Source organism: Mesoplodon bidens (assembly GCF_964165515.1).
Source record: "Mesoplodon bidens genome assembly, chromosome: 11".
Taxonomy (NCBI): Eukaryota; Metazoa; Chordata; class Mammalia; order Artiodactyla; family Ziphiidae; genus Mesoplodon; species Mesoplodon bidens.
In genome coordinates, this window is record NC_138167.1 from 37,018,513 (window position 1) to 37,039,302 (window position 20,790).

Sequence of the window (20,790 nt, forward strand, 5' to 3'; positions counted from 1 at the left end):
TTTTTTGTGTTCTTTTGATATTGAGATATATGAGCTGTCTATATATTTTGGACATTAAGCCTTTCATTTAACCTTGTTCTGATCTCAGCTGTTGCCCCATGACTGCGGGACCTGTGATTTACCACAGAGACCGGTCCTGACTTCCTTCATCTGTTTTTTTAACATCTTTAAGTAACTTCCTTTTGCTGCCAGCCATCTTTTCTCATTACTTGCCATAATCTTCTGTGTCTAGTTTGCTCATGAGCTGAGTTAAGGTGTGTTCAGCCCTGACAGATGAATCTATGAACTAGTATATTGCCTCAGCCAGCTTTCTGAACTTGAAAGGCTAAGGTCTAGACCCTGGTCAGTCACTAGGGTAATAAACATCAACTGATATTGATGGTAGCCTTTCCCTGTGAGGTTTTATCTCAGACATACAATTCAATATAAAACCCAAGAGTAACCTGGGGTGAGCATCTGAGAGCTCTTCTGAATATAGTATATGAGTGGCAGTATGTGGATAAGGGGGCATGTATTTGGCTCTTTAGCCAAAGGCCTCTTTGGAGTCCTTTCTGTTTATTTCATGATCCCAGTAGGAAGAGAACCCTCAGAAGGGCTACCTGGTGGCATCTTCCCTCAAGTGTAACTGGAGATACTTCTGCCTCAAAACTGATAATTCTCTCAATAAGGACAGAAGAAGAAGGTGTCTCTCCTACTCACCTACCACCCGTCCTCTAGGAGGAACGTCACTTATTTTGTATTAACTAAAATAGCCTCTCTCTGCCACCTTTAGTGTGTGCTGCACTTCTCTCTGCCTGGGCTATCTGAGTAGACTTGAGTCTCAAAGACTCTACAGCCTGGAATCTTAACAATCCTGAGATTATTTGCTACAGACCTTGTTCTTAAGTAATGTAACAATGGGGCTAGATGCAGGTCTCTTTTAACATGAGAGTCGCTTAATCCATAAGTTTTTTTTTTTTTTTTTTCCTGCGGTACGTGGGCCTCTCACTGTTGTGGCCTCTCCCATTGCGGAGCACAGGCTCCGGAAGCGCAGTCTCAGTGGCCATGGCTCATGGGCCCAGCCGCTCCGCGGCATGTGGGATCTTCCTGGACCGGGGCACGAACCCGTGTCCCCTGCATCGGCAGGCAGACTCTCAACCACTGCGCCACCAGGGAAGCCCCATAAGGGATTTTAACAGAAGAAATGCAAGAAGCTTCTGGTGTTCTGAATTCCATAACTCGAAGTTCTGAAGGCAAGGCCGAGTGACATTCCAAGCAGGGAAAGGCAACAGTAACATCAGGGTGGTCTGTTGTTTAAGGTCCACAGGCTGGCTTCCAAGAGGCCTTCCTTACAGGGTGACATTTATTATCTTGGTGATTTACCAGAGGCTGGCTTTTAGCTTCTCAGGTTCAGAAACTGGTTTAATCAACACACAAAGAACAAATTCATTATCAGAGCTGGGCTCACCTTAACCAAGCTTTCATGATTGATCTGCAAACTGAAGAAATGCCAGTTGATGTTTATATGGAGAAATAGGACTGACGTTCTTAAAGTACAAATGACTAGCTCACTCTTTCTCTGTCGGCAGGCCACACAGGGAGGCAGATCATAATTAGAAGGTTATATGGTGAACATGAAGTCAAAATCAAGGGAAACTGTATTCTATGGCAGAAGCTAAGAGTCATCCATCCTCACTAAATATGGTCCTACCAGTGGAACTGAATTTCTTTGAAATCTGTTGGATAAGACTCTCTCTGCCTCAATCTGTATTTGGACAGACACCTGCCAATGTTTTTGTCTCTTTGTTTTAGGCCTCAGGGCTAACCTAGGCTACATACACCCAAATCACCTCCCACGTTAAGTCTTTTTCTAGATTTTAATGCTTCCCATCCATTTATGGCATAGTCATTATTCTTCTTTGAGTTTATGCTCTAAGTCTCAGTGAGCAATCTTATTTTCAAATTCTTGGGGATCCCTCACTGTACTTACAGTGGTGAAGAGAAGAGTGTGGCATTGATGAGGGTGGATGGTACAGCTTGAGCACACCGAGGTTTCCCAGTCATGTACCAATAAAACCTTCACATTTTTACTATGCTCCTTTGCTACCTGCGCTATCATTAACATTTTTCTTTAAATCAACTCACTTTTTAAAAACAGTTTCTTTAAAAAGGAGATTTACCCCTACCATAAGTGGAAAATGACCATCCTTTGTCCTAAAAGCAACGTGGCTCTAAAAATAAACATTGGAAACAAAAGTTCTTATTTTTCCCATGTACTTTTTTAGCTACACACTGTTTGCTGTAGAAAGCTCTGAGCCCGAGCAGATATGTGTTAAAGATACACCAGCACTAAACTGGGACTCTCTTGTTGACATCAAAATTCTCAAAAGAGGGGGGCTTCCCTGGTGGCACAGTGGTTGAGAGTCCGCCTGCCGATGCAGGGGACGCGGGTTCGTGCCCCGGTCCGGGAAGATCCCACATGCCGTGGAGCGGCTGGGCCTGTGAGCCATGGCCGCTGAGCCTGCGCGTCCGGAGCCTGTGCTCCACAACGGGAGAGGCCACGATAGTGAGAGGCCCGCGCACCACGATGAAGAGTGGCCCCCACTTGCCGCAACTAGAGAAAGCCCTCGCACAGAAACGAAGACCCAACACAGCAAAAATAAATAAATTAATTAATAAACTCCTACCCCCAACATCTTTAAAAAAAAAAAAAATCTCAAAAGAGGACTGAAAAGCAGAACAATTTAGGAGGTTATTTATGTATGTAGAATCTTGTCCATCTACCACCTAACTAGTAGTCTCACATTAGGCGTCACACATTTGGGAAAAAGATGTCCTAGGTTTTTGTGACTTTAAGGGTGTTTGAAAACTGTTCATACAGTTGTAGTGATGCCTCCTTCCCAGCCTCCCCCCGATTCTGCCTGATGCCACACTGACAGTCTCATTCCTGCTTCTCCCTGTACAGGTACACACTGGCGGCTCAGGACCTGGTGATGCGTGCCCGTGGCGTCCTGAAGGACAGAGGATGGAGGATATCCAATGACCGACTGGGCTCAGGAGACGACATCTCTGTATATGTCATTCCTTTAATACATGGAAACAAACTGTCATGAAAACAGCCCAGGGTTTTAGAAGGACAGAAGGGAAGAAAGCTGGGATGCCTCTGGGCAGGGTGGGGCTGGGAAGTGCTCCAGCAGAGTTCCAGATGATGCCACCTCTTCCCTGTCCAGATGGGAAGCTTGCTGCTGAAAGCCCTCTGGCTAAGCTTCAAGAGGACCCACGGGTTTCAGTTTCCTCTTTAGTAACAGGTCTGGATACTCAACAAGAGCAAAACATAAAGGCTGCTACTGAGTGTTGTGTTTCTGTTGGTTCCTTTCATAGGCCTCCTAGGTGGCCACTGCCCATTTGGGGGCACATCCATCATATTTATTTTATCCAGAGTAGCTGGGGCAGCCCTTTTTGGGTGTCACTGGCAGAAGACTCTTCAGCCTGCCAAGCTGCCAACTTCCCTACGGGTTAAAAGTGCTGCATTGGAGAGTTGGGGATCATGCCTCAGAAGATGTAAGCGCCCATCTTCTAGTAAGCCTGAGATTTATTTCAGGGAACACTATCTGTGTTGTGTGTGTGTGTGTGTCTTTCTCTTTCTCTTTACTGTTTTTTGGTGCCGGTGGGGTGCGGCAGGGATTTTTTTTTTCTTTTTTGACATTCCTTGAATCTTAAATTGTTTTCCTTCCATAGAACAGGCCTGGGACTTTCCAGGCCCCTGTCGAGGAATCTGTGTGTCCAAGTCCAGCCCAGACTGTCCCCACATCCCGTAGCCCACACCACCCAGGCCGCCATCTGGAGCGGTGCCCTGGCTGATGGAGTTCAGTCTTTGTTATGTGACAGTTTGTCCCTGAGTTGCATTTTCTCACCACATCAGTGTGTTTTCGTGGAAATATGGGTGTTTCTCTGGACCCACAGTTCCTCTGTCATCTTCAAGGGCCCCCCTGGTGTGGCTGAGGTCTCTCTGGGAGAGTCTGGATTTCGTTTCTGGAACGGTTGGCCCTCCCCCACCCGCTGTGCCATAGGGACAGACACAAAGCAGGGTTGAAGCGAGCAGTTTAAGAGGTTCCTTGTATCAGTTCAGCACACCCCATCTGAGGAGCACTCCTCCATCTGGATCCAGGTTCCGTGGACCGGGACTGTCCCCAAGCCCCCCCCCCCACCAAATCACATGTTCAGGAGCGGAGTTCTGTCAAGCGCTGTCTCCGCCTCCCCATCATATCGAGGCAAGGCCCGCTCGGAGCGGCCCTCTGATAAAGGTGAATTTGAATCAGGCTGACCGGTCATTCTCAGGCCGGGCACTCTGTTCCTTCTCCACGGAATCATGTCCCAGCCCTCCAGGTACCGAGACCCCTGTTCCCACTGTCACGTCACCTCTGGGTGTTCCTCACGAGAGCAGAAGCAGACGGATCAGATCTCCCTGGTGCTTCTCGGCCGGGAGGACTCGCAAAGCAGATTTTTAGAAATCACTTTTAGGCAGACCGCTTCTGGGCATGGGGGACCTTACAGAGCAGTGTCCAACCACTGAGTCTTCTCCCTGCAGACCTCCTGTGGTAGCGTCACCATCTTGACTACTTTTTGTGATAAGACATGCTTCCCACCCATTAAAGACAAAGGTCATTGGTGTGATTCCCCCAGAAGGCTGGAGAGCCAGTTACACTTCTCCTGTTTGTTCAGTCCCTTCCCCAGAGTGGAGGACAGGAACCTTTCCTCTGGGATAGTGGATCGCTTTCGTTTACATTCTTGGAATGTAGCTATTTTCTTAGGAATGTCCTGGAGCCTTCCTGCTTCGGAATGTATTCATCCCAGAGTGTGGAGACAACGCCTGGTCTGGCAGGTGAAGTATGGCGGGAATTCACCCACCGAGTGTTTGCCAAAATGTTGTGTTGGAAGAACTGGACTCACTGGTCCCTTGTCAGGAGTCATCGTCCTCTGACGGCTTCCCTCCTCCTTCAGGAAATCTTAGCCACCCCCAGCGTCTCTGTGGGGAGAAGTCTGTGGTAAACCATTTGCTGCCCTGGCAGAACAAGATGCTCTGGGGAAACAGGCAGGCATCCTACAGCAGTGTGGTCCGCTTTCTGTTGCTGCTCTGACTCTCAAAGCCACGTATGAATTCGGAAATGAGAAAGTTGTACGTGGAGGAGGGCTCTGAGCTGCCTTCTTTGGGAAGCTGTCCTCACGAGCAGTCACCTCTCCCCCGTGTTCCCACTGCCTTTCAATTCTTTTATTTCCTGGGCTTCTATCTGGGCCCTACCTTGAGCTTCTCTGGTTTTACTCAAGGCACCAGAGTCAGAGTTTGCATGTGCATATCATATAGATGTCATGACAACCTGGACTCAATTCTCCAATTCATTTCCTGCCAAGGCATGTCTCAGCAAAAACTCTGGAAGCCCCTGATTCAATTTATCCTAAAGTCTTGAGTATTTAGTCCTACTGGATTTAGTTAGAAAGGTGTCTAGGAATTCTCCTCATAAGCCCCCTTGGGTGGAAAGATCTTAGTAGCAAGCTGAAGCCATGTTGCCAGTTTGGGGGATTGGAGGGAAACCACAAATGAGATGAATAAATCAAATGTGGGAAAAAAAAAATGATTTGTTAATGCTCGCGGCAGGTCTGCCCAGCACTGATATTGCTCTGTGAATTGAGCTTACTCAGTTTTAGCCTTATTTTTCCCCCTTGGAGCATTCCTGGAAAGGTCAAAAGGCAACACACTCAAAATTCTGCAGAACATATTTATACGTGGTTCTGTGATCTTGCATATCTGACTTACAGTCAAGTCGGCTTGCCCTAGTAGCCTCAGAGGAAGTCTTATTTAATAAAAAGCTTTCGATTTCCTAGTCAAGTCTTTACGGTTATCTGGCAGGGAGAGGTGTGGCCACTTCCTTTAATGAAAGCCTCTCTTAGTTCTAAATCTCTTTGCTGGACTGGCACTTGCTCTTCAGAATATTTGGTGACACTCTTTTCCTTAAAGAGAGCAAACTTGCACTCCATCCACACTGTGGCATTTTGTCAGGCAACAGCCAAACCTGTGTTCTCTCAAAACCTGAAATCAGAGCAGTACCAGAACCAGAAAACTGGAGGGTGTGTTCTCCTGTGGTTGTGCTTGCCTAACTGCTGTTCTTACAGAGGGAACAGAGAAGTGAAAGTCGGGCCAGGCCAAGCACTCAGCTGTCTAATGGGACAGAGCCCCCCAAGTGGGAATGTGTCATTTTCCACAGTTTACAGTTTTGGGGAATTTGGGGTATTTAATTTTTTAATCCCTAGCAATTTACCTCCATGAGGCTGCATGAGGTCCGCTGTGCTCATTCTTTTTGTACTCTTCTAAGTATTCATTTACTTCTTGGAAAGAACCACAGCTGTCAGTAGATACTGGTGGGCAAGGATGAGAGTCCCAGTATCCAGAGTTGGCCTCAGATCTTGGCCGTTCGGGCAGGGTTTTCAGTTCACCAAGAGCACTAGCATGGAAACACTTGGAAAAAAAAATCTCTCACATCTTTACGACTCTGGTCTAACCTCCTTCCTCATCTGCCAATCAACTTTATTTACAAGGCCACGAGTAGTCAGTGGTTTTCTTTCCACCACAGTCTGAGGATCTTACCTTTCCTTAAGCAGCCCAGCAGCTCCACTGTTTTCAGACTGAACAGGTTAAACTTTAATGAGATTCTATTTTTGCTAAGTTCGTGCTATTGGGACACATGAAGAAAGCAGTGAGAGTCACTATCTATGCAAAAACTCACCAGGCTGACCCTAAAAGGTAGCGGATCAAAGAAAACAGTAAAACAGTATCTGGCCGCCGGGCAGAATTTTACACTAGGAACTTGGATTTTTGAAGACTTTCAGTTGCAGAGACATGTCACAGTGATGGGTGATGTGACTTATGTGCATACACTGGGATTTTTCAAGGGACACTACATGAGCAGCCCCACCTGCCTCTTCTGTAAGTACCGTGGTGGTTCTTTGTGGTTTGAGTGTCAGTCCAGGGAGTGCTGCTCTCTCTAATCCACATGATTTGTGTAAATAGCTTTAATTTTGCCTTTGCGTCTTAGATGTTTTGTTTATGTAGCGACCAGGTAGACAGTGACCAAATGAGGCTTTAAATGTATTGTTTTCTACTGTGATGTACTTGAAGGAGAATCTCGTGTCCTCCAGTCTTCCAGTCTTCCATAGTATTTTGTGTTTGGGGTGTCCTGAGGTTACTCTGTTACTCCTGTTTTGCCTCCACTTTCTTTGTTTCTTTTGGAAACCCAGGGAGGTCCACGGTGGAGATCATTTGTAAGGAATGTATCATGGTCTGGGTTTCCAAGAAAATACCCTACGTACAGTGAATGAGAGGAATCTGCCTGAAAATGGTTTCGGAACCATGTACCTTTATGCTTTGTGATTGTGAAACCTTGACTTTTGTAACCCCAAAATGAAAACTGTTTAGTAAAGGGGATCTATTTTGTGTGTTTTGAAACTTAGGTGCAATGTTCCCTGGAAAAAGCTAAAGAAATGTATATGCTCAATGCCATTTTAAAATAAAATATTATACATATGTATATAGGACACCTTTAGCAAAACCTTTTTGTGTCATTTCGTTTAATTCACTAAGAAGTTTCTTCATACCAGGTAGTGGAATGAGTTGAGAGGGTCATGGCCTCATGGGGAGTCATCAACTGTGAACAGACTCAAAAGAAAATCAGATGGGAATGGATGCCAACACTATAAATCTTCACAGGAATCAGCAGTAAAAGCTGTACATTTCAACAGTGCCTCTAGAACTACCATGGATATTACTCCCAAGAACTACTCCCAACAGGTAATTCTTTTTTTTTTTATTGAGGATAACTGACAGCACTATATTAGTTTCAGGTGTACAGTTTAACGATGCAGTGTGTACATACTGTGAAAACGATCATCACATTAAGTCTAGAGAACATCCATCACCATACAGCATTACTAACTTCTTTTCCTTGTGATGAGAACTTTTTTTTTTTTTTTGCGGTACGCGGGCCTCTCACTATTGTGGCCTCTCCCGTTGCGGAGCACAGGCTCTGGACGCGCAGGCTCAGCGGCCGTGGCTCACGGGCCCAGCCGCTCCGTGGCATGTGGGATCTTCCCGGACCAGGACACGAACCCACGTCCCCTGCATCGGCAGGCAGACTCTCAACCACTGCGCCACCAGGGAAGCCCAGAACTTTTAAGATTTACTCTCTCAGCAACTTTCAAGTATGCACTACAGTGTCATTAGCAAATACTATGCAATTATAGTATAGTCACCATGTTGTACATTACACCCCAGGATTGATTGATTTTATAACCGGAAGTCTGTACCCATTTCACCAACTCCCCACCCTGTGCCTCTAGCAACCACCAATCTGTTCTCTGTATCCATGAATTAGGTTTTTTTTAAATTAATTATTCAGTTTCCACATATAAGTGAGATCATACAAGATTTGTCTTTCATAAGACATAGCATAATGACTTGGCACGATGCCCCGAAGGTCCACCCGTGTTGTCACAAATGGCAAGATTTCATTCTTTTTTATGGCTGAATAATATTCTGTTATAGCTCCATCATCTCTATCCCTATTATCAATCTATCTATAAAAATACATACACACCACAGTTTCTTTATCCACTCATCCTTTGAGGGACATTTAGATTGTTTCCATATCTGGGCTATTGTAAATAATGCTGCAGTGAACATGAGGGTACACGTAACTTTTTAAATTAGTGTTTTCATTTTCCTTGGAGAAATACCCAGAAGTGGAATTGTGGGATCATATGGTAGTTCTATTTAATTTTTTGAGGAATCTCCATACTGTTTTCCATAGTGGCTGCACCAATTTACATTCCCAACAACCTTTTTCCCCACATCCTGTTAATACTTATTATTTCTTGTCTTTTTGATAATAGCCCTTCTGAGAGGTATGAGGTGATGTCTCATGGTTTTGATTGGCATTTCCCTGATGATTAGTGATGCTGAGCCTTTTTTCATGTACCTGTTGGCCATCTGTATGTCTTCATTGGAAAAATGTCTATTCAGATCCTCTGCCCATTTTTTAATTGATTTTTTTGAGTTGTATGAGTTCTTTATATATTTTGGATATTAACCATTTATCAGATAAATGTCTATGATTTGTAAATATTTTCTCCCATTTAGTAGGTTGCTTTTTCATTTTGTTGATGGTTTCCTTTGCTGTGCAGAAGCTTTTTAGTTTGATGTAGTCCCTCTTGTTTATTTTTGCCTTGGGTGCCAAATCCAAAAAATGTTTGCCAAGACCAAGGTCAAAGAGCTTATTACCACCTACGTTTTCTTCTAGGAACCTTATGGTTTTAGGTCTTACATTCAAGTCTTTATGGTGTAAGTAGTGGTCCAGTTTCATTCTTCTGCATGTGGCTGTCCAGTTTTCAATGCACCATTTATTGAAAAGAGTGTCCTTTCCCCAATGTATATTCTTGGCTCCTCTGTTATAAATTAATTGACTGTATATGCATGAGTTTATTTCTGAGCTCTCTATTCTGTTCCACCGATCTGTGTGTCTATTTTCATGCCAATACCATACTATTTTGATTACTATAGCTTTGTAATAGAGTTTGAAATCAGGGAACATGATGCTTACAGCTTTTTTCTTCTTTCTCAGTGTTGCTTTGGCTATGCAGGGTTTTTGTGGTTCCATATAAACTTTAGAATTGTTTGTTCTATTTCTGTGGAGAATGCCATTGGAGTTTTGATAGGGATTGTATTGAATCTGTAGATTGCTTTAGGTGGTAAGGACATTTTAACAATATTAATTCTTCCAGTCCATCAGCACAGTATATCTTTCCATTTATTTGTGTCTTCAATATCTTTCATCAATGTCTTATAGTTTTCAGTGTACAGGTCTTTCACCTGCTTGGTTAAATTTATTCCTAGGAATTTTATTCTTTTTGATACAATTGTAAATGTGATTGATCCTTTAATTTCTCTTTCTGCTAGTCTGTTATTAGTGTATAGAAATGGAACAGATTTCAATGTACTAATTTTGTATCTTGCAACTTTACTGAATTCATTTATTAGGTCTAACAGTTTTGTAGAAAGTCTTTAGGTTTTTTTTTTTTTTAACATATACTATCATGTGATTTGCAAATAGTGACAGTTTTACTTCTTTCTTTCCAATTTGGATGCCTTTGATTTCTTTCTCTTGCTTAATTTCTCTGGTTATGACTTCCAACACTATGTTCAATAAAAGTGGCAAGATGGGCTTCCCTGGTGGCGCAGTGGTTGAGAGTCCGCCTGCTGATGCAGGGGACACGGGTTTGTGCCCTGGTCCGGGAAGATCCCACATGCCGCAGAGTGGCTGGGCCTGTGAGCCATGGCCGCTGAGCCTGTGCTCCGCAGTGGGAGAGGCCACAGCAGTGAGAGGCCCGCGTACTGCCAAAAAAAAAAAAATAATAAAATAAAATAAAAAAAGAAAAAGTAGCAAGGGTGAGCATCCTCATCTTGTTCCTGATCTTAAGAGGAAAAGTTTTCAGCTTTTCACCACTGAGTATGATGTTAGTTATGGGCTTGTTATATATGGTCTCTATTATATTCAGGTAAATTCCCTCTGTATCCACTTTGTTGAGGGTTTTTATCGTAAATGGATGTTGGAATTTTGTCAAATGCTTTTTCTGCATCTATTGAGATGATCATATAATTTTTATCTTTCATTTTGTTACTGTGATGTATCACATTGTTTTGTGGATACTGAACCATCCTTGCAACCTTGGAATAAATTCCACTTGATCATGATGTATGATCCTTTTTTTTTTTTTTTTTTTTTTGCTGTACGCAGGCCTCTCACTGCTGTGGCCTCTCCCGTTGCGGAGCACAGGCTCCGGACACACAGGCTCCGCGGCCATGGCTCGCGGGCCCAGCCGCTCCGCGGCATGTGGGATCTTCCGGGATAGGGGCACGAACCCGTGTCCCCTGCATCGGCAGGCGGACTCTCAACCACTGCGCCACCAGGGAAGCCCATATGATCCTTTTAATGTATGGTTGAATTTGGTTTACTAATAGTTTGTTGAGGATTTCTGCATCTATGTTTATCAGGGATATTGGCCTATAATTTTCTTTCCTGGTGATGTCCTAATCTGGTTTTGGTATCAGGGTAATACTGGCCTCATAAAATGAGTTTGGAAGTGTTCCTTCCTCTTTTTTGGGAAGAGTTTGAGAAGGATTAGTATTAATTCTTCTTTGAAAGTTGGTTAGAATTCACCAGTGAAGCCATCTGATCCTGGGCTTTTGTTTTTCTTGGGAGGTCTTACTGATTTAGTCTCCTTACTAGGAATTGGTCTGTTCAGACTTCCTATTTCCTCATGATTCAGTCTTGGAAGGTTGTATGTTTCCAGGAATGTATCCATTTCTTCTACGTTGTTCAATTTGTTGGCATATCATTGTTCATAGTAGTCTCATGATCCTTTGTATTTCTGTGGCATCAGTTGTAATGTCTCCTCTTTAATTTCTTTCAGCCCTCTCTCTTTTTCTTTTGATGAGTCTTACTAAATGTTTGTCAATTTTATCTTTCAGAGAACCAGCTCTTGGTTTCATTGAAATTTTCTATTCTTAGTCTGTTACTTCATTTCTATTCTTAGTCTGTTATTTCATTTATTCCTGCTCTGATCTTTGTTATTTCCTTCTTTCTACTAACTTTGGGCTTTTTTTGTTCTTTTCTAATTCCCTGAGGTATAAAGTTAGATTGTTTATTTGAGATTTTCTTTGTTCATGAGGTATACATTTATCACTATGAACTTCCTTCTGAGAACTGCTTTTGCTGCCTCCCATAGGTTTTCATGTGTTATACTTCCATTTTCACTTGTCTCAAGGGTTTTTTAATTTCTCTATGGACCCACTGATTTTTTCAGTAGCTTGTTTAATAGCCACATATTTGTGAATTTTCCAATTTTATTCTTGTAATTGATTTCTACTTTCATAGCACTGTGGTCAGAAAATATGCCTGATATGATTTCAGTCTTCTTAAATTTGTTAAGACTTTTTTGTGGCTTAACACATGGTCTATCCTGGAGAATGTCCCATGCACACTTGGAAAAAAATGTATGTTCTGTTGCCATTGGATGGAATGTTTTGTATATGTCTGTTACATCCATCTTGTCTAATGTGTCATTTAAGGCATATGTTTATTGATTTTCTGTCTTAGTGATCTCTCTATTGATGTGGATTATTAAAGTCCCCTACTATTATTGTATTGCTGTCTGTTTCTCCCATTAGGTATGTTAGTATTTGCTTTGTACAGTTAGGTGCTCCTATGTTGTGTGCATAAATATTTACAAATGTTATATCTTCTTGTTGAATTGACCCTTTTATCCAAAGAGGTATTCTTAAGTGAGAGGGCTAGTGACCAGTATCCTTGCTGAAGACAGTAAGACTCAAGACTCCCCTTTGTCATTTAAGCATTTTAAATAATTACAAAGTGTTAGTAACATGTACCATCTTATAGAGAAAAGTTACCTTACAGGTGGGACAAGACACCAAAAAAATGCTAATTCTGCTTACTTCTAGAGTCCAGCAAGTTAATGTAGAAAACACCGACACAATGTTAAAAATAATCAAAGTATTGATTCACAAAATAAAGCTAAAAAGTAGACTATAGCTCATCTGAAGCTTAGTTCAGAAGAACAGACTTGATAAAAAAAAATACTCATATTAAAAATGATTTCATTGCAAAGTCTACCCAGCTCTTTTCACCTTCACTTTTACCCTAATGCTTATGGTGTCTCCTCCTCCCTACTCAATAGCAAAAACTAATGAAAAGAGTCATTCTTTGGGCTCTTTTCACCTTCACTTTTAACCTAATGCTTATGGTGTCTCCTCCTCCCTACTCAATAGCAAAAACTAATGAAAAGAGTCATTCTTTGGATTAGATACATTTGTTTGAGACATTTTTTTCTCTGTAGTAGATGGAGGAGTCTTCTAGCATTCTCTCCCGAGTAGTGCTTAGCATATCAGATTACCTCTTGAGAGCTGTAGTAGACTGTCACCAAAGCTGGCTGCCAACTATGCCTTCTATGTTGGTTTGCAAATGCTCCTTTTCTTATCAAGAGGTGGTATTTGTATCCCCATCCTTTGAATTGGTCTGGCCTGTGACTTCCAATGATTAATAGAATGAAGAAATGACACTCTGAGAATTCCAAGCTTAGGTCTCTAGAGGTCTGATACCATAAGTGAGGCCCAGCCACTTCTCAGCTGTTTAAGCCATTCCAGCTGAGTTCACAGACATCACAGGACAGGGAGGAAAACCATCCACACTGAGCCCTGCCCGAATTCCTGACCCACAGAAACATGAGCAAATAAATGGTTTTGGTTTCAAGCCACTAACATTTGGGTAGTTTATGATACAGCAATAGATAACTGAAACAAAGTATAGACAACCTGGCTCTGGAGGATTTGGGGTAAAGTGATTAAAAATATCAACTAGAAGAAGAAAATGGCATTGAGAAAGTACATTTGTAACTTGGGAAATAATCCTCCTTTTGGAACCTGGTAGAGTGAATGGGGGAAACAAACTTATAGCAATAATGCAGAGACTCTAACATGGCTGTGATGGTATCTTAGCAAGAGTTCTCCTCCACACCTATGCTTTTGCTTCTTTGTGCAGCTTAAAATGATCATGAGTAAGCCAGGAAAATTATGACTATTGGGGCTATGACTCTAGATCGGGGAAACAAAGGTCTTTAAGCCCTCAATAATGATAAGCCCATCCCATGTTGTACCTTTATGACTGTTGGGAGAGTCAAGTGGTTCTTTGGCTCACAAGACTTGAGAGTGTTAGCTTAAGCTTATATCTGAGTAGAAACATAATTTTTAAATTGTGAGTATGAGAATTAAAAAAAATTCTCATCCTCATCTAAAAATCCCCATCTACAAAATACTTCAAACTTGTTGCCATCCTAGTTTTTTCATTTAATTAAATGACGGGCCAAAGAGTGAATTATATATCCTAGCAATTAGTCTGCCTTTTAAATTGCTTTTTCTATCATTAGAGCCCCGAAAAGACTGCTGCTCTCTTAGCACATCTCCCTACAGTTTTTGGCCTCATGTCTCTCACTTTTGACGAGATTTTCCAGCCACCTAATCTCCTTTGCTTTATTGATTCCACTTAGGCTGCCTTCAGGAGATTCAGATAGTGACTGAGCAGGAGACAGAGGCAGGGTGCACCTTGACTGCCTTGCAAGGACCAGGTCTGATCAGTTTGGTGGTCCAAGGGGACCATGGACAGATCTTTGGAAAGTGAATGCAGATCTGGAGGACAACACTCTTCTAAAAGGGGCATACAAGTATGAGCTTTCTCTTTTACTCTCTTAAAATTTTAATTTACAAATCTAGTCACAAAAAAGTAAAAGTAGATAAGCCCATTCAGAAGGCACTGTTGTGAGGTGGGAGTGGGTTTGGGGAAATTGTTGACATAAGGATAGGAGAAAAGAAGTTGCAGCAGCAAAATATCTCAGAACAAGTCATTTTGCACTCCAAGCACTACTAGTATATTAGTAATCAGTCATCTCTGATTAAAGAACTGCGGAACCTGAAAATAGTAGTCTTAGCAGTTCTGAGTTAGACATTACCTCCTTTTTGAGTTTGGTCAGTGAGAAAAAAAGTTGGGAGGACATGCTGGAGAACTGTGAAATTTCTACTCTTCTGTCCTAGGTGAAAAAAAAAATCAAATTTCTGGTTCCTGGAAACTCTAAACGTTAAGTCAGGGGACATTTGGATAATCTACCAATTGCACAATAGAATTTGAAAGAAAATTAACAGTGTGGTTGTTTTCATACTTATGAACAATATAAGTGCTATCATTATTAGTACTGTATGCCTTAAAATACAATGCAGACAGACTCAAATATACATTACAACATCATATATAAATACCTGGGAATTGCTTCAAACATTAAGTGAGGAGGAGGAGTTGAGGGCACACAGATAAAAGCAAGATTGGCCATGTTGGAGAAAGTTATGCAAACTTGGAAATAAAAGGATGACTGCATGTTTTTTCAGTGTCTTTCCTGGAATATCATCTACCAGGTCCACCCAAGAATGATTCAATTCTTCGGTTAGGTTCAGCAAACTTTTTCTGTAAAGAGCCAGACAGTAAATATTTAGGCTTCTGTGGTCATTTAGACTCTGTCGCTCAAATCTGCTTTGTATCGGAGCTAGGATCTGTTCTAAAATGGTAAAAAGTCAAGCTTAATATCTTGATCTGAAGTATTAATTCATGAAAATCTGTTGTGAAATGAATGAAAAAGTCAAATACATTAGTATACACTAGTGGCCTCTAATTAAGAAAAAACAGATGGGTAATCATTTACCTTGTTTTATTGGGTTACAAACAGAAAATAATTTATAAATTTGCCAGTTTTTTAAATTGCTAAGATAGTCTTTTTTTTTTTTTTTTTTTTTTTTTTTTTTTTTGCTGTACGCGGGCCTCTCACTGTTGTGGCCTCTCCCGTTGCGGAGCACAGGCTCCGGACGCGCAGGCTCAGCGGCCATGGCTCACGGGCCCAGCCGCTCCGCGGCATGTGGGATCTTCCCGGACCGGGGCACGAACCCGCGTCCCCTGCATCGGCAGGCGGACTCTCAACCACTGCACCACCAGGGAAGCCCGCTAAGATAGTCTTATATTCAGCTTTTAGCCACAATGGTGGTGGATGCATCAGGGTTGTGATACTGTATTTCCTCAGTACTAAGACACCATCAGTTATATTCTGCCACCAACTCAAAGCAGTTAAAATTTTTTTTTTTAATTTTCAAGGAGGATGTTAACCCATCATTTACCACACTCCAGCAATGAGGCAAAGAAAAACATGCATGCATTATGGTCTTGTTATGTGTTATTATGTATTATATATTTATTAGGCCCTTTGCTGGGCACTTGAGATCTGGGTTCTTTTATCTTCTTCTCAGGTAAATACTGTCACATTTTATAAATGAGCAAATAATTTCATTCCATTGTGATCAGAGAGCCTACTTTGTATGATTTCAGTCCTTTTAAATTTATTGAGGTTTGTTTTATTGCCTATCATATACTCTATCCTGGAGAATGTTCCCTTTGAACATGAGAAGAATGTGTATTCTGCTGTTGGATAGAGTGTTCTGTAGTTGTCTATTAGATCCAATCAGTTAAGTCTTCTATTTCATTGTTGATCTTCTGCCTAGTTGTTCTACCCATTATTGAAAGTGAGGTATTTAAAGTCTCCAACTATTATTGTTGAATTGTCTGTTTCTCTCTTCAGTTCATCATTTTTTTCTCTGTGTCTTTTGGGACTCTGTTGTTAGGTGCATATATGTTTATATTTGTTAACCTTTCTGAAGGATTAACCCTTTTATCATTATAAAATGTCCTTCTTTGTCTCCAGTAACAATTTTTATCTTAAAGTCTATTTTATTTATGCTTTGAATAGTTTTATTAAAGTAAAAATAGATCCATATTTGATCCAGAAGATTCCTCACAAAATTTCATTTCCATCTGCAAGGCATTTGACCAATAAACATGCCAGACATTCCTAGGAACGCACTGAGAAAGTGCATATGATTTTAAAGACATTCTCTAATCAAATAAAACAAGATTCCTTAAGTACAAAAAAAAAAGTATTTTGTTTGTTATTTGTATAGCCACTCTAGCTCTTATCTGGTTATTTTTTGCTTGGTATATCTTTTTCCATTCTTTCATTATGAGCCATTTTGTATTTTTAAATCTAAGGTGTCTCTTATAAAGAGAATAGTTAGATCATATTTTTAAATTCATTCTGGCAATTTCCACGTTTTGATAGAAATGTTTAGTCCATATACCTTTAATGTAACTATTGATAATGTAGGACTTATGTTTACCACTTTATTATTTGTCTTCTGTGTGTCTTATGTCTTTTTTGTTTCCCTATTCTTCCATTACTGCCTTCTTTTAAATAATTTCTAGTACACCATTTTAATTCCCTTGTTTCTTTACTATATTCTTAAAGTTATTTTCTTAGTGGTTTCCCTGGAGATTACAATTAGCATCTTAACTTAAAACAACCTAGTTTGTATTAATGCCTAATTAATTTCAATAGTATACAAAAACTTTGCCCCAGTAAACACTTCCATTCCTTTCCTCTTCCTTTGTGCTATTATTTATCATGCAAATTACATCTCTATACAATATAAGCCTATCAAAAGTTTAATAATCATTGTTTGATGCATTGTCTCTTAAATTATATAGAAGGAAAGAGTTATAAACAAAAGTACATTTATACAGTCTTTTATAATTCCCATATATATTCTTTATTTCTTCCTATGGATTCCAGTTACTATCTAGTATCCTTTCATTTCAGCCTGAAGGATTCTTTTTATTATTTCTTGTAAAACATGTCTGCTTGGGACAAATTCAGTTGTTTATCTGGGGATGTCTTAATTTCTCCTTCATTTTCTGAAGGATAATTTTGCTAGATATCAAAAATTCTTATCTGACAGGTTGTTTGGTTTTTTTACCTTTCAGCACTTTAAATATATCATCCCACCACCTTCTAGCCTCCATGGTTTAATTTGGGACATTAATCTTACTGAAGATCCCTTGCATGTGATGAGTTACTTTTTTCTTGATGCTTTCAAGAGATTGACTGTGATGTGTCTAGGTGTGATCTCTTTGAGCTTATCTTACTTGGAGTTCACTGAGCCTCTTGGATATGTAGATTAATGTTTTTCATCAAATTTGGAGCACACCGTCAATTCTGTGGAAAGCAATTCACAACTCTACCTTGGCCTTCACTTCCTGCTTTTGCAGAGCTTTAAGGTCAGGCAGGTCCTTCCTGGGCATGCACACTGCCCTGCACATGTGCAAGGACTTTTAGGTCTTCAGTAATACGCTGTAGCTTTTCAAAGCTCTCTATAGACATCTTCATGAGTTTTTTCCTTTTTCAGGTTTTTGGTCAGCTTCTTGTTAACCTCAACTGGTATGACTGCCTTAGATAGCTATGATGTTAAACAAACAATTTTTGCTGATTCTTTTCAACTAACACCTTGGGGATAGAGTTGTTCACACAGAGCTGGTCAAGTTAAGACAAGCCCTGAGGATGGGGCCTTTCCAGAGAGTGAGATTCAAAGAGTGACAGTTCTCTGGGGCTGGGGCTTTTGGGGGAGCTACAAACCCTATCTACCCCCAATCTGCAAACCCAAATCTGCTAGTCTGCTGGATCTCAGAGATAGATAGTATAGTTGCAAGGCTGTTGTTGTTCAAGGCTACCACAGATGTGGAGAGAGCATAAGGAAATTGGTCCAGTTAAAATGCTGCCTTATTCCTATCAAGATTCAGCTGTTCTTGAATAAACACTCCTTGGATTGCTGCGATCCTTTGCTTAGTTTCTAGAGTTCTGAAAAAGGTGATTTGGGGCAATTTTTGCCAGTATTCTCTTTGCTTATATGGAGTAGTGGATTTTTAGAGGTCGTTATTCTGCCATTCCAGAAGCACTTCCCCAGATGAGGAAATAAAGGTTCAGGTAGGTTAAGTAGTTGCCCAAGGACCCAGAGCCAAGCAGCACCAAAGCCAGGATTTCAAATCCAAGGTTCTGTTTTACACTCAACTGCCTCTCCCTACAACAGTTTTCTGGAACATCTCATAAGAGAATAAGCAGTGGTTACAAAACCTCCATCATGTACATACTTATTTAGACAACATTTTTAACAAAGCCCTGTCACATGAATCTCCATTCCTGAACTCTGAACTTTGTACCAATTAAGCAGTATCATCTGACCCACCAATATCATCTTCTATAAAATGTATTTCTGCCACAGGCATTTTATTTCCCTCTCACTCTAGTTTGACTCTTACTCAGCTGAAGCTCTATGCCAGCATCTCCTTAGCACTTATGATGAAGGTTTATGTTGGCAAGACTTATTTTCAGGATGAAATTGAGTACCAGAGTCAAATATAAGGCCCTTACCCAAGCAGAATAAACAGTGTGCTACCCCAGGGCTATTAGGCACAATACCTAAACTTTCTATAAATTTTTCAGTAACAAGTGAGCAGCAGGTAAGCGTCAGTTCTCCATGCTTGCCAATTAATAGCTGAAGAAGAAGAGATACCCAGGGTCTGGAAGAACTGAACAAAATTATGTTCAAATTCCTCTTGAACGAGAAGTGTGCTTAAAACATCCTACATTCTTGAGCACTGACCTGTAATAAAAGTAATGTAAAAGGTAAATCTTTTACCAGGGTGCCCAGCTGCACTATTTATTACAAAACCTGAAGTGTTGGAATGGAGAGTCATTTGCTGCAGTGGTATCAATATTACAGCTCTTGACATCTCTCTTTATGGGCTCAGTTGACCTGAAATAAGAAAACCATTTCACATACTAACAGGGCATTTTTCGATGATCCACTTTGACCTTTGCCTCTAGGCTTAGCAATAAGAGTGATAAGATGACATTTTTAATAGAACAAAACCCAAAGAATTTAAGCTTAAGGGAACCTAAATCCAACAATGCAGTAGCCATGAACATTTAACTAGTTAATACCTATCTCTTTCTGCAGGGATTTTCGTCCCTGCCTGCACACTAAAATCACCTGGGAGCTTAAATAAAAGTCTTCAAACCAATTAAATCTGAATCCCCACAGGGAGGGACCCAGCCATTAGTATTTTTGAAATGTTCTCCAGTTGATTCTAATGTGAGAACCACTATGTAAAGATATTAAGGACACACACACCAGAACTAGCGTTGGCAGATTTCACAAATAAACAAACAGTATAAGACATCTAGTTAAATCTAAATTTCAGATAAACAAAGAATTTTTAAAAATATAAGTGTGTCCCATGCACTATTTTGGACATACTGATATAATTATTTGCTGTTCCTCTGAAATTCAAATTTAAATGGATGTCCTGTATTTTATCTGTAAAACCTACACAGGACAAAACTGAAAATTAAACAGTAGGGGCACAAATAAAGCTCCATCAACAGAGAAATTTCACTGGTTAGTTTCTTATCAAAAAAAATCACCTGGAACATAACAAAAAGAAAGTCGTGCCAGGCCAAAGCCATCCTGAGGGAGAGTTTTCAAGTCCTGGAGGAGGAGGGAGGGCCACAGGAATGTTGCAGGCAGGCTTCCTTAGTGTCTCTGTCAGTTTGCTACGGCTGCCATAACAAAACACCACAGACTGGGTGGCTTAAACAAAAGAAATTATTTTCTCACAATTCTGGAAGCCAGAGGTCCATGATCAAGGTGTTGGCAGGTTTGGTTTCTCCTGAGGCCTCTCTCCTTGTCTTGGCTTGGCCTTTTTTGCTGTCCTCACGGAGTCTTTTGCCTGTGTGCATGCATCCCTGGCGTCTCTTTGTCCACATTTCCTCCTATAAGGACACCAGTCATATTGGACTAGGCCCCACCCGCGTGACCTCATTTTACCTTAATTACCTCTTTAAAGGCTTTATCTCCAAAAACAGTCACATTCTGAGGTAGTGTGGGCTTGGATTAACAAGTGATTTTTCGGGAGACACAATTCAGCCCATAACAGTGCCCCTCACTGGACTGCAGGCCTGTGGGAAGCTGTGGGGTGGCATGGTCTGATGTCCTCTTCCCAGTGCCACCCTAGACCAGGAGAGTGACTGTGCCCCTGAGCTACCAGGAAAATGGAAAGGGGAGTTCCTGAGGGAAGTGACAGAAATGAGGGTCAGGAGGGCAGAAGAGGATCCACTCTTTTCTGGGAAGAAAGGGGTTAAGAGTGATGCCCTCAGATGGGAAGAGGATTAGAGGCAGGGAAGGGGACCATGTTAAACCAAGAGGGATTG

At 41.1% G+C, this 20,790-nt stretch overlaps 1 protein-coding gene across 2 annotated transcripts in view; it reads left to right on the forward strand.

Annotated features, from left to right (window-relative positions):
- Positions 1-7,987, forward strand: part of PPM1H (protein phosphatase, Mg2+/Mn2+ dependent 1H) — a 270,221-nt gene extending 262,234 nt beyond the window's left edge. Inside the window, exon 10 of one of the 2 annotated variants that reach the window (XR_014017051.1) lies at positions 2,945-3,067. Coding sequence is in view for 1 of the 2 variants with exons in the window: in XM_081249010.1 (XP_081105136.1) it covers positions 2,945-3,092 (148 nt within the window). In the remaining variant the exon portion in view is untranslated. Of the gene's footprint in view, positions 1-2,944 lie in introns of both variants that reach the window. The other variant, XM_081249010.1, reaches the window with a different exon arrangement.
- The last annotated feature ends 12,803 nt before the right edge of the window (positions 7,988-20,790 follow it).